General features: G+C 40.3%; 2 protein-coding genes across 19 annotated transcripts in view; both read right to left on the bottom strand.

The window, feature by feature from the left end:
• Positions 1–9114, bottom strand: part of macf1b (microtubule actin crosslinking factor 1b) — a 45544-nt gene extending 36430 nt beyond the window's left edge. Inside the window, exons 1-3 of the mRNA XM_052494100.1 lie at positions 8654–9114; positions 8346–8398; positions 3934–4044 (exon numbers count right to left, since the gene is read on the bottom strand). Of these exons, the coding sequence (XP_052350060.1) occupies positions 3934–4029 (96 nt within the window). The 5' untranslated portion in view covers positions 4030–4044; positions 8346–8398; positions 8654–9114. The remainder of the gene's footprint in view (positions 1–3933; positions 4045–8345; positions 8399–8653) is intronic.
• Positions 9115–11940: 2826 nt separating this feature from the next.
• Positions 11941–13257, bottom strand: part of LOC127915142 (plectin-like) — a 177321-nt gene continuing 176004 nt past the window's right edge. For all 18 annotated transcript variants that reach the window (XM_052494082.1, XM_052494083.1, XM_052494084.1 and 15 more), the window contains 2 exons: positions 12938–13054; positions 11941–12784 (listed from right to left, as the gene is read on the bottom strand). The gene's annotated coding sequence lies outside the window, so the exon portion shown is untranslated. The remainder of the gene's footprint in view (positions 12785–12937; positions 13055–13257) is intronic.

The raw sequence follows: 13257 nt of genomic DNA, 5'->3' as shown, positions 1-13257 counted from the left end.
CCCTTCTCCTCCACAACCTTCCTTCTCTTCCCTCTCTGCTCTGCCTTCAAATTAAACAAGACCTCAGTGGATCATCTATGGCTCCAGTAGCCTATGTGGTAATTAGCACTTTGGCAGCCACACCCACCCCTAAGATAGGGAGCCCTCTTCATGAGGAAATGAGACCCTTTTATGGGTCAAAACTAAAGCACCATTCAACACCATTACACACGCACGCACGCAGGCACGCACGCACGCACGCACGCACGCACGCACACACACACACACACACACACACACACACACACACACACACACACACACACACACACACACACACACACACACACACACACACACACACACACACACACACACACACTTCCATGAAATGTGTGGGTTTGGGTGAAAAGGAGTTAGGGGCTTCCCTGGGGTGCTTGGATACTGGAAATCTTAGTCACAGGGTGGAGGGATTCAACAACAAAATCAACGACCCAACCCCCTTATGTGCTTGGTCTGTTCACAAGGAAGATTCGATTGAAAGCTTCCACAACAAGTAAAGAGTCAGAACATAAAAGAAGCAATTGTCAATAACCTTTCAGTATTCCGATGCAAAGGTTGATGACAACAAATGTAAAAGAAACACAAAAACACAAACAATCCCAGGACCAGAAAGAAGTGGATAACCACAATTCAAAACATGATGAAAACACGCACACACATACACACATACACACCACCACACACACAATCCCTCCCCTCCTTATCTTTACCACTTGGTGATTCACAGCCATCAACACCAACGCATCTTCCCAAGTCATTATCTGCCGTCATCAGAGAGAGAGGCTTCTGTTTTCCCACTGTCATCAAGACAGAGGAGAGGAGAATAGGCTGCTATCTCTCACCCCTCTTCCTGGTCTGTTTACAGGTTATGTATGCAGGGCGTATTGGAGATGCAGACTCTGCAGTGGACCAAGGGAGATTAGAGACCTTTAGAGACCGAGGGACACAGACACTCTTTATCCAGCAGTTCCTCAATAGCGGGGGGACGGAACAAAGAGAGGAACTTTTGGCCTTAATACGTCCCTCTGAATGGAGAGATCGCTTTTCTGACTTTTGAATGACGCAAACGCAGCACTTCCTACACAGTGCCATCACTTCAAGTCATTTTCAACAGGTGGAACATTCAGCGTAAAAACTTCTAGGCCGACTTTTGTATTTTAAACGAATCAAATTTCTGCTTCACAGCTGTTTGTGAATCGCCTTCACTTGGTTTATGGAGGCTGTTAGGCTGTATGGAGAAAACAAGGTGCCGTTCAACAGTGAAACAGTGAAGTCGTTCAAAAGTCAAATGTCAAATTTTCCATTGCAAAACATTTTGCTACAGTATGTTCTAATGAACATGGCTCCACTGTCAGAGCATGTGTAAAGGAGCAGGTGTGTCTCTCTCCTGTGTATTGTTGGCGTGTTGGGGGAAGTTGTGTTGTGTCTCATTCATGCAGTTCGCCGAGCGAACGAACGAGTTCCCACAGCCCAGACTGAAAGCAGCAGTGGTGCAGACTAGCAGCATTAACATGACAAAAGGCTTATGGAGGGGTGCACTGTGATAAAGGCACAGTGCTGATAAAAGACTACCTGCATTTAACCCCATGCTCACTGGGAGAGGCACAGGAGCCCCCGCACAACCTCAGCTCACCACTGAACATAGGGGTCTACCTTATAGCACATTAAAAAAAAACATCTGAAACACTGACTCCTTTACGTTGAGTCATGCATGTGTCATACACACATTTCTGAGTCACACAAACAAAACAAAGCATGACGATGGCATCATAATTCAAAAATATTTTGCAATTGAATAGAGAAAAACAATTGGCTTTGGCTTGATGGATAAGTTCACCCGAAGATCATGTGTATTTATCCCGTTTAAACCCGGATTATAAAATGAAACAATTCAGTTGTTACGCCAGTTAGCGTTATAATCAATGAATCAATCAAACAAACTGTCACGACTTCCGCCAAAGTTGGCTCCCCTGCCTGTTCGGGCGGTCCTACTAGCCGCCAACGATCCCTTTTTAGTTTGTCTGTTTGTTTTGTCTTATTAGTTTCACCTGTGTTTCTGTTGTTTGGTTTAATTAGCTTCCCTATATTTAGTAGGTAGACCCGCCCTTGTTTTGTGCGGGATTGTCTTTGTGTTATTTGTCTTTGTCTTTGTCTTTCTGTGTGTGCATTTTAGGTAGTGGTGGATTTTCTTTTCTTTAACTTGGCACCTTGTGGTTTTTGGGTTGTCTCGTTGTGTGTCCCGCGCCCTGTATTTGTTGCGCTTATTATTTTGTTGTGCCTGAGTAAAGAACTTAACCTCAGTGGAACTCTCTCTGCGTCTGATTCCTGCACCCACACAGTCCCGCGTGACAAAAAACAATTTCGGGACAATGGAACTTTTAGTAACACTAAATGTACCAAAACCTATCAATCACAATTAAGGTCCTCCTTTCCCCCTGAGGTAACACAGTGCTCACAACCGCACAAAAAAAATAAACACAAAGAAGACAAAAAGGCTAAAGGAATGCAGAGAGGAGCGACGTGATGCTGAAACACACAGTCTGGCGTTTGATTCCATCAGTGTTCATGTTGTAAAGAGTCTCGGTGTGCTCTTCAGTCTGGTCATATTGATGTTTCATGCTAGTCCGCTTTAAATCCGTGGATTAGGCTAGTTATCCGAGTCGAGGCCCTTGTTCATTATCCTAAGTCTAAAAGAACACTGTTACTGTTTGTGATATAAAATATCGCCCTTCAAGACACACTAATGATTGTGCAACGCTGAGATGTCATTGTCCGCCACTAACAGATAAAAAAAGACTAATGGCTGGGGGAAACACAACAAATGCCTTTATGGCCAGACCACAGGACTCGGTAAGATCCTGTTTTTCTTTCCTTCTTTTCTCTCCGTCCTCATCCTCCCATCTGAGTCTAATGTCCTTTTCAGTCTGTTCGCTCATGTGTGCAGTGGGCCTCCACTGCTGAGCGTCTCTCCAGCCTCCCTGTCCCAGCACAGCACAAAAGAGCTTTGCCTGCCTGCCCCTCTCCCCAAATGAAACTTGCTGCAGGACACGGAGGAGCTAAGACCACCACCTCGATCTCCGCTTGAGTCCGTCTGGCTCTAGATTCTCCTCTCTCACTGATTCCCTTGCTCTTTTTCCATCTGTCTGAAGTCATACGCCTTGTATGTGTAATGTGTCTCCCTCTTCTGACTCTTGCTCTGTTGTTTGCACAGTTTTTCTCTCGTTCTCTGTTTGGTGGTATCATGCCAGCCCCCTGGGTGGGTGAGCATTTATTTCTCTGGGGCTTAGGGCATATTATTCGATAGTGATGCTCAGCCCAGCGCTACACAATAGGGGCCAGTCTAAAATCACGGTTTTTCTTTGAAATCTTCTTTGGATTTCTCCCAGCCCAAACGATTACCGTTAGACCAACAAGTTGCGTCATGGGGGATGGGTATTGTCCAGTCTTCTAGCATCCTGTGAATGGATAATATATCAACATTGTTCACTCATTCTTCTCCTTCACTTAATATCCAGCCGCCTCTCCATCAGTGTATTTTACTCTGTGTAATTGGATGCGCAGCAACAGAGGATGGAGGACGATGTACGTCTTTAATGGTTCAGTGGATATCCATTGATGATGATGGCAATAGATTGATAGCCTCATTCAGCAGATCTCACTACAAGGATGTTGCTTTACTAAATGTGCCAAGGCCATGTTCATTCTACTGTTAACTGCGTAATGTGCACTAAACCTCTGAGAATAATTTTACGGAGGGAAAAGACTGATGTTTAGCAATGTTGACATAAAATGTACTTTTCATATGTATAAAACAAATGACATTCAAGCTGTAGGTTAAATAGGTGAACGAGAGAAAGGTAAGAAACCGAGCAACTCAACAACCCAACTGACCGTATGGTCCAGAGGAGGTAGCCTCATCTCCATGCTCTTCAGCCAGTGTCGCAGGGCTCGGATTTGACCTCTGAACTCCCCTGCCATTGGCTCCATTCCTCTGACTCCCTCCTGGAAGCATACAAGCCCCACAAAGCTTGTGTCAATATCACTTCATCTCATTCATTTGAAGTCGGAAGTTTACATACACTTAGGTTGGACTCATTAAAACTCGTTTCTCAACCACTCCACAAATTTCTTGTTAACATACTAGTTTTGCCAAGTCGGTTAGGACATCTACTTTGTGCATTACACAAGTCATTTTTCCAACAAATGTTTACAGACAGATTAATTTCACTTATAACTAACTCACTGTATCATAATTCCAGTGGGTCAGAAGTTTACATACACTAAGTTGACTGTGCCTTTAAACAGCTTGGAAAATAATGTCATGGCTTTAGAAGCATCTGATAGGCTAATTGACATAATTTGAGTCAATTGGAGGTGTACCTGTGAATGTATTTCAAGGCCTACCTTCAAACTCAGTGCCTCTGCTTGACATCATGGAAAAGTCAAAAGAAATCAGCCAAGACCTCAGAAAATAATTCTAGACCTCGACAAGTCTAGTTCATCCTTGGGAGCAATTTCCAAACGGCTGAAGGTACCACGTTCATCTGTACAAACAATAGCATGCAAGTATAAACACCATGGGACCACGCAGCTGTCATACCATTCAGGAAAGAGACAAATCTACTTGAGATTCATTTACTTTGGTGCGAAAAGTACAAATCAATCCCAGAACAACAGTGCACTGGTGCACTTCACAAAATAAATGGCATCATGAGGGAGGACAATTATGTGGATATATTGCAAATTAGTCTGCCAAATGGATAATGACCCCAAACATACTTCCAAAGTTGTGGCAAAATGGCTTTAGGACAACAAAGTCAAGGTATTGGAGTGGCCATCCCAAAGCCATGACCTCAATACTATAAAAAAAATTGTAGGCAGAATTGAAAAAGCATGTGCGAGCAAGGAGGCCTACAAACCTGACTCAGTTACACCACCTATGTCAGAAGGACTGGGCCAAAATCCACCCAACATATTGTGGGAAGCTTATGGAAGACTACCCAAAACGTTTGACCCAAGTGAAATAATTTAAAGGCAATGCTACCCAATACTAATTGAATGTATGTAAACGTCTAACCCACTGGGAATGTGATGAAAGAAATAAATATGAAATAAATAATTCTCTCTACTATTATTCTGACATTTCACATTCTTAAAATAAAGTGTTGATCCTAACTGACCTAAGACAGGGAATTTTTACTAGAATTAAATGTCAGGAATTGTGAAAAACTGAGTTTAATTGTATTTGGCTGAGGTGTATGTAAACTTCCGACTTCAACTGTACGGTATGTACAGGAATACCTGCCTAACCAGATACCTACTGTAACTTCAAATACCTAGAGTATTGTAAACTGCTTTTCCAGCTACACTGAAAAGGGAATTTGTATTTAAGCAATAAGGCACGGGGGGGTATGGCCAATATAACACAGCTTAGAGCTGTTCTTAGGCACGACGCATAACGGAACCCTATACACAGCCCTTAGCCGTGGTATATTGGCCATATACCACAAACCCCCGAGGTGCCTTACTGCTATTAAAAACTGGTTACCAGGGTAATTAGAGAAGTAAAAATAAATGTTTTGTCATATCCGTGATATACCACGGCTGTCAGCCAATCAGCTTTCAGGGCTCAGACCACCCAGTTTATATTTTAGCATCTTAGCATTTTTATGTAAGGATAGATGCTGTCATTAAGATATTTTTTCCATATCGGGTGCACCGTTTAGTAAGATTAGCACTTTTTAGTATACTGAACAGAAATAAATGCAACATGCAACAATTTCAAAGATTTTACAGTTACAGTTCCTAGAAGGAAATCAGTCAATTGAAATAAATTCAATAGTCCCTAATTTATGGATTTCACATGACTGGGCAGGGGATTTCACATTCTGGGAGGGCATAGGCCCACCCACCCACTTGTGAGGCAGGCCCACCAATGGCGAGCCAGGCCCAGCCAATCAGAATGAGTTTTCCCCCACAAAAGGGCTTCGTAAGAGTGGCCTTTTATTGTCCCCAGCGCAAGGTGCACCTGTGTAATGATCATGCTGTTTTAATCAGCTTATTGATATGCCACACCTGTCAAGTGGGTGGATTATCTTGGTAAATGAGAAATGCTCACTAACAGGGATGTAAACAAATGTCTGTAAACGACATTGCGCTGTTCTGATAAAAATCTGTTTCTATGCATTTTCAAGCGAGCTCCCGTCGAGCGGTTTTAGACACTGCACCATTGACAGTTATTTTTTCATATTTTTTTCTCATTAAAACCATTGTTTACTGAAATAACTAATAACTATACACATGCCAATTACCCCAATGTTTGTAACTGGACCCATTTACACATACTTTTTGTTATCATCTTTGTACTGTTGGACCATCCAGGTCAATGACTTTAGATCCAGGCACACTGGACCACTAAACTGTGACAATCGACCAACTGTCATCATCACCGGCCACTTTTTCAGTTTGACCTGACTGATGGTGGGTGATGGGCATGGAGCTCAGTGCAACATGTCTAACGCATTGAATTTGTATTTAATTACCAATGTTATGATCTTGAAATGCATACAAAAAGGAAAATTCACCAATATGTGAGTTGTTGAAGTTGTGATGGCTATGTCTTGAATTTAGCCATGGCCACCTTGTTTTTGCATTTACTCAGGATGCACGATATATCGGTGAACATATTGGAATCGGAAAAATGCCAATATTGATGTTGGCCCGATGTCAAGTTTAACGGTGATGTGAAAAATCTATGTCAAAGCTGACGTGCATACCAATATAACGCACACTGCCGTTCAAAAGTTTGGGGTCACTTAGAAAGGTCCTTGTTTTTGAAAGAAAAGCACATTTTATGTCCATTAAAATAATATCCAATTGATCAGAAATACCGTGTAGACATTGTTAGTGTTGTAAAATACACACAGGGTGACAATAAATGTGGCTCAATTCACAGTTGTTTCAGAGTCCCGCAATAAGAGCTACGACACTAATGTTCTCTGACTGTCACTGAGTAGACTGATACCCCATGTCATTGATCCACAATCCATAGGTAAGGCTGTACAGTGAAATAAGTATGCTCCCAAAGCAATTTTAAAGTATAATACATTCAGTGTGATTTCAACAGATTTTTGTCAAATTAACAAATGATTGTCTTTTGTTGATTTTATATAAGAACATTCCAACCTCGTTTAGCATGATCTATTCAATTATGGTATAATTCTACTATTTGTATTCACTTGCGTCACTGTCAATGACTTGCGTTTATTTTGAGGGCTAACCGCAAAGTCCACTATTGTGCCTAATCCTTATTCTGGCTAGCTTCACATAGATGGGTCCGACCACCATTAATTAAATAACAACTGTTTTATAAATTAGGGTCATTTTAGATGATGACACCTAGCTATATAGTTAGTTAGATAATGATTGCTACTGAAACAGATTATGTAGTTTTGCTATGTTTTTGGAGAAGAACATTGTTTGCATCCATGAGCTAGCTAGCTTTTTTTTATGACCAGCACTGTAGGCGCGCGAGACTTTACCAGCATCATAGCATACGTATCGATGAATCGTTGTGACACATGAAATACGAGTGATATAGCGTAATCAATGTGTAATAACTACGCAAAAAAAAAGTATGGACGCGTTAAATTATTATGTGACGTGCAGTCACATTCAAGTCCTGATTGGTCAACAAGCTTTTTGACACGTCAAATAGTGTTATGTGACGTGTATCTTTTTTTGACATGCAAAAAGACCCAAACGGCGTTCCATAGAAATCCTGGCTGAGAATGAAACGACTGAACAAACGAACAATGAAACAGCACAGCAAGTAAGTGAAATAAATATGTTTTGATTATGTTTTACTGGTAATGGGGACATACGTAAATACCAACAAAATAACTTTTTGGGCAGTGTGGTGTGTGTGTGTAACCTTTGTTTAACTAGGCAAATCAGTTAAGAACAAATTCTTATTTACAATGAAGGCCTACCCCCGCCAAACCCGGACGACGCTGGGCCAATTGTGCTCAGCCCTATTGGACTCCCAAGCATGGCCGGATGTGATACAGACTGGATTCAAACCAGGGACTGTAGTGATGCCTTTTGCACTGTGCTGCGGTGCCTTAGACTGCTGCGTCAATACTGTATGTGTGTGTTAACTATGTAACTGTACTAGAATGCTTTAAAGGCCGCAAACATTTTAAATATTGGTTATCGGTAACAAGTTTTTTTGGCAAGGAAACTATCTTTTTGGCTATCTGCCAAAAATGCTATAGCGGTGCATCCCTAGCATTTACCCATACCCAGAGCTTGGTTCCTTGGATGTGGGTGTTGCCAATCCATACACACTTTCCTCCTGAAACAGACAACAAAAATAAGAGTACATCAGAGATGATTAATTTGTGTATGCTTTCACTCAATATACAGTATAATACAATGAATTAGTGCAGCTGAATTGGTAGTGATCAGGACACTGAGTTTGCCCTCATCGATACATTAGTATAGTACTAAGTTCAAATTCAGGTATTTCGTTTTACTGCTCAGTACTGGTAGGTCTGTTACAGCCCTGTCTTCCCAAAGCACTGCCTCACCCCATTCTCGGATGTCTTACCTCCTCGTCACCCCTCTCTGGGAGGGGTGGGAGGGACAGGGTCAGTGAAGGGTAGTCAAGGCAGTCATTAGAGGTATTCTGGCAGGTAGACGGCCCATCTCTCATATTGGCTGGATCTTCCATCAATGTCAAAGGCTAACATTAGCATAGAAAGAAACACACGTAGACATATAGATAGACCAAAGAGTACAACTTCCACACCCTTCCACACAGACTGTATATCTAAGTCTCTAATAACGTTCTCCAAGTCGCTGACAGAAAATGTATCCATGAAATTAAGTTTGTAGCTAAATCGTGATTGAGGGGATGAGGGGTCATTGTTTGCTTGTATTCCAAGACCTCTGATTTCAAGAGTACATGAGTTTAAATGACTTGTAAGTCAAACTAATAGTGCCCTCATAATGGTGAAATTAAATAATGCAGACAGTAGTGCTTGTAGACAGCAAGTAGAGGGCATTAAAGACACTACTTCATTCACCTATAATGATTCTACTATGGTATACTGTAATAGTGGTGTAAAGCACTTATATTGGTTCTGTACTCTAGCACTTTGAGTTTGAAATGATACAATAAGGGTGAAGTGCAGACTGTCAGCTTTAATTTGAGGGTATTTTCATACATATCGGATGAACCGTTCAGAAATTATAGAAGCTTTTGTACATAGTCCCTCCCATTTTCGGGCATCAAAAACATTGGACAGTTTAACAATGCAGAATAAAGTAATCATTGTTAATATTTGGTTGCATATCCTTTTCATGCAATGACTGCTTGAAGTCTGCGATGCATCGACATCACCAGACGCTGGGTATCTTCCCTGGTGATGCTATGCCAGGCCTGTACTGCAGCCATCTTCAGTTCCTGCTTGTTTCGTGGACTTATTGCCTTCAGTGTCCTCTTCAGCATGTAAAATGCATGTTCAATTGGATTCAGATGCGGTGAGTGACTCGGCCAGTCAAGGATTTTCCACTTTTTGGGCATCAAATACCCCTTCGTTGCTCTAGCAGTATGTTTAGGGTAATTGTCTTTTTGTATGATGAAGTGCCATCCAATGAGTTTGGAGGCATTTGGTTTTATCTGAGCAGATAAAATATTTCTGTAGACTTCAAAATTCATTGTTCTACTTCTGTCTGCAGTCACATCATCGATGAAGACAAGTGAGCCTATTCCACTGGCAGCAACAGGCCCAAGCCATAACACCCCCTCCACCATGTTTCACGGATGAGGTGGTATGCTTTGGATCACGGGCATGTCTTTTTTTCTCTCCACACTTTCCTCTTTCCATCACTCTGGTACATGTTAATATTTGTCTCATCTGTCCACAATACTTTTTTTCCAGAACTCTTGGGGCTCTTTTAGGTGATTTTTAGCAAACTGTAATCTGGCCTTTCTGTTCTTCAGGCGTATCAGTAGTTTGCATCTTCTGTGTGTGTATCCTCTGTAGTCCTGCTGGTGTAGTCTTCTACGTATGGTAGACTTTGACACATCTAAACCTGCATCCAGGAGAGTGTTTTGATCTGTTGGACTGTTGTCAGGGGGGTTTTCTTCACCATAGAGAGTATTCTCCGGTCATCCACTACACTGTAGTAGTGACTACAGTGATCTTCCTTAGTCTACCGGGTCTTTTGACATAATTGAGTTCCCCGGTTGTTTTTTTCTTGTTAAGGACGAACCAAACAGTTGACTTGGGCATACCCAGGGTTTTTGCAATGTTCCTGATTGATTGATTTTCATTTCTGAGCCTTATGACGGCCAGCTTCATTTGCATCAACACTGCGGTCTTCCTCATGTTGTCACACCCCAACAACAACCTCCAAAGGCAATAGCAAAGTCTAGAATCAATACTATTACTCAACAGCTCTCCTGCATTCACTAATGACACAAATGAATACACCTGCCTAACGACACACATCTGTGAAGCCAATTCAACAAATACTTGTAGTACCTTAAAATGGGGGGGACCATGTACGGTGCTGTCATTTCTAAACGGTTCATCCTATATGTATGAAAATACCCTCAAATTAAAGCGGACAGTCTGCACTTTACCATCATTGTCATTGTACCCTTTCAAACTTAAATTGCTAGAGTACAGAACCAAAATAACAAAAAAATGTCACTGTCCAGGTGAATGATGGTGCTCACTGTAAGTATAATACTTTAAAGTAATACTTATGTCGTTTTTGGGGGTATCTGTACTTTACTATTTATATTTTTGACAACTTTTACCTTACTACAGAAAACAATGTACTTTTTACTCCATACATTTTCCCTGACACCCAAAAGTACTAGTTATATTTTGAAAGCTTAGCAGGACAGGACAATTGTCAAATTCATACACTTACCGTAAGTATACTTTAGCAATTACATTTACTTCTGATACCTAAGTACATTTACATTACATTTAAGTCATTTAGCAGACGCTCTTATCCAGAGCGACTTACAAATTGGTGCATTCACCTTATGACATCCAGTGGAACAGCCACTTTACAATAGTGCATCTAAATCTTTTAAGGGGGGTGAGAAGGATTACTTTATCCTATCCTAGGTATTCCTTAAAGAGGTGGGGTTTCAGGTGTCTCCGGAAGGTGGTGATTGACTCCGCTGTCCTGGCGTCGTGAGGACTGTATATTTAAAACCAAATACTTTGTCTTTTACTCAAGTATTATTTTACTGGGTGACTTTCAACTTCGTCATTTTGTATTAAGGTATTTTTTACTTAAGTATGACAATTGTGTAATTTTTCCACCACTGTACAGAACAATGTTTTTAAGCTTAAGTATATGCATACCACAATAAAATTACTAAACTAAAGTACAAGGCCTACCACAAAAAACAATGTCTTAAACTGAAGTCATATGAATCTTATTTGCACTCACTGTATATAGACTTTGTTTTCTTTTTTTTCTACTGTATTATTGACTGTATGTTTGTTTATTCCATTTGTAACTCTGTGTTGTTGTGTGTGTCGAACTGCTATGCTTTATCTTGGCCAGGTCGCAGTTGCAAATGAGAACTTGTTCTCAACTAGCTTACCTGGTTTAATATACAGTATATATATATTTTTAAATGGAGCAATTTTGCATGAAAAACAGAGTATATCAGATGCTGCTACCAATAAATTGGTTTATAGCCTTTAGTGTGAATATCTATACTGTGCCTACAGGTACACACAATGTAATCATATGTGTTATGCTGAAAATAGTGATATGTTCTGTATGCTGTACGGTCACTGTGTAGATAATTCCATGGTCAGTGTGATTTACCTGGATATTGACATGTAGTTGACAAGATTACCTTTTTAAAGCACATTTATTTACATTAAAGTGTTATCATCAAAACTACACCAGATTCCACTCACCATGCCACTCAACACAAAAATATGTTAATGAGCAAAACCAACCAGTTAGTTTCGATTAAATATCTTGTTACCACTTAAATCTGCATTTAACAAAACAAGTTTTGCAGAGCAGATTCATGTCCTATTCTCTTCTTCTTACAATCATTCCCCCCCCCCAAAAAAAAATATTTATTACCAAGTTAATAAAACATGCAAAGCAAAAATGTATTATATAAGATATGAAAAATATGATGAAAAATGAAAACGAAGAAGTAAAACACTTCCTAGAAGCAGAACAGAAAACAAACATACTTGGTATGGAAAACATACCAATACTGGTTGAAAAGCGACATATGACAAAGCTTCAAAATCATTTTTGCAAAGGAAATATGTAAAATGTCAGAAAATGTCTTGAAATGTATTCATCCTATAAAATATGTACATTCATTCAATGTATTGTCGTATCAGATCAGATATTGCAATGTCATCTCAGCAACTATTTACTTTGGTTCTGACTGATGTTACATGGATGTTGCTTACAGAAAATTAAGATTACACTGCACTTCATCTTCATGGCGCTGACAATGTGAAAGCCCATAAACATAGTCATGTGTAAGAGGTGTAATCCAAAAATAGGGGGATTATGATCAATATTCAAGTACGAACGTTGGACAAAACAAAAAATTCATGGAGTTTGTTCCTAGTATGGTATCCCAGGGAGACTTCAGGGGTCACAAGCCTCAACTGTCTTCAAAAATGAGGGAGGTGCAATGGAAGCAAGGTACTCAATGGCAGATCTAAAAACAAAACAAAAATTATAATTTGAGACAACAAAACCAACAGTAAAAAAATATATTGAAAAAATCTGAAATAATTGTAATGCAAACAAATAAATACATTCCAAATGTATTTGATGATTTAATGCTTTACATGGTGGATGATGAATTTACCTGCATTTCTGGATGGTGAAGCTGTTGAATTGGGATATCGTCCCTGTTAAGTGACTCATCAGCCATGCCCATCTGAGTATCTGCAAATCCCCATCGAATTCTGATGGAATGAGACATCTGCCAAAAAAAGGGAATCACTCATCTTGAAATACTGAGGTGAAAAAGGCATGATCATAATCATCCAACTGATAAAAATGTTTGATAGCGCTTTCTTCCAAACTAGAATTGAAATGCTAGCGATAAAGGGGGAAGAGAAAAAACAGAATCAGAGGAGAGTAGAGGTGTATGGCAGTGATGAAAGGGATAAAAGGAAAGTATTT

Source organism: Oncorhynchus keta, chromosome 34 (assembly GCF_023373465.1).
Source record: "Oncorhynchus keta strain PuntledgeMale-10-30-2019 chromosome 34, Oket_V2, whole genome shotgun sequence".
NCBI classification, from domain to species: domain Eukaryota; kingdom Metazoa; phylum Chordata; class Actinopteri; order Salmoniformes; family Salmonidae; genus Oncorhynchus; species Oncorhynchus keta.
Note: the sequence above shows the minus strand (reverse complement) of the source record. Positions and strands in the feature narration are given on the sequence as shown.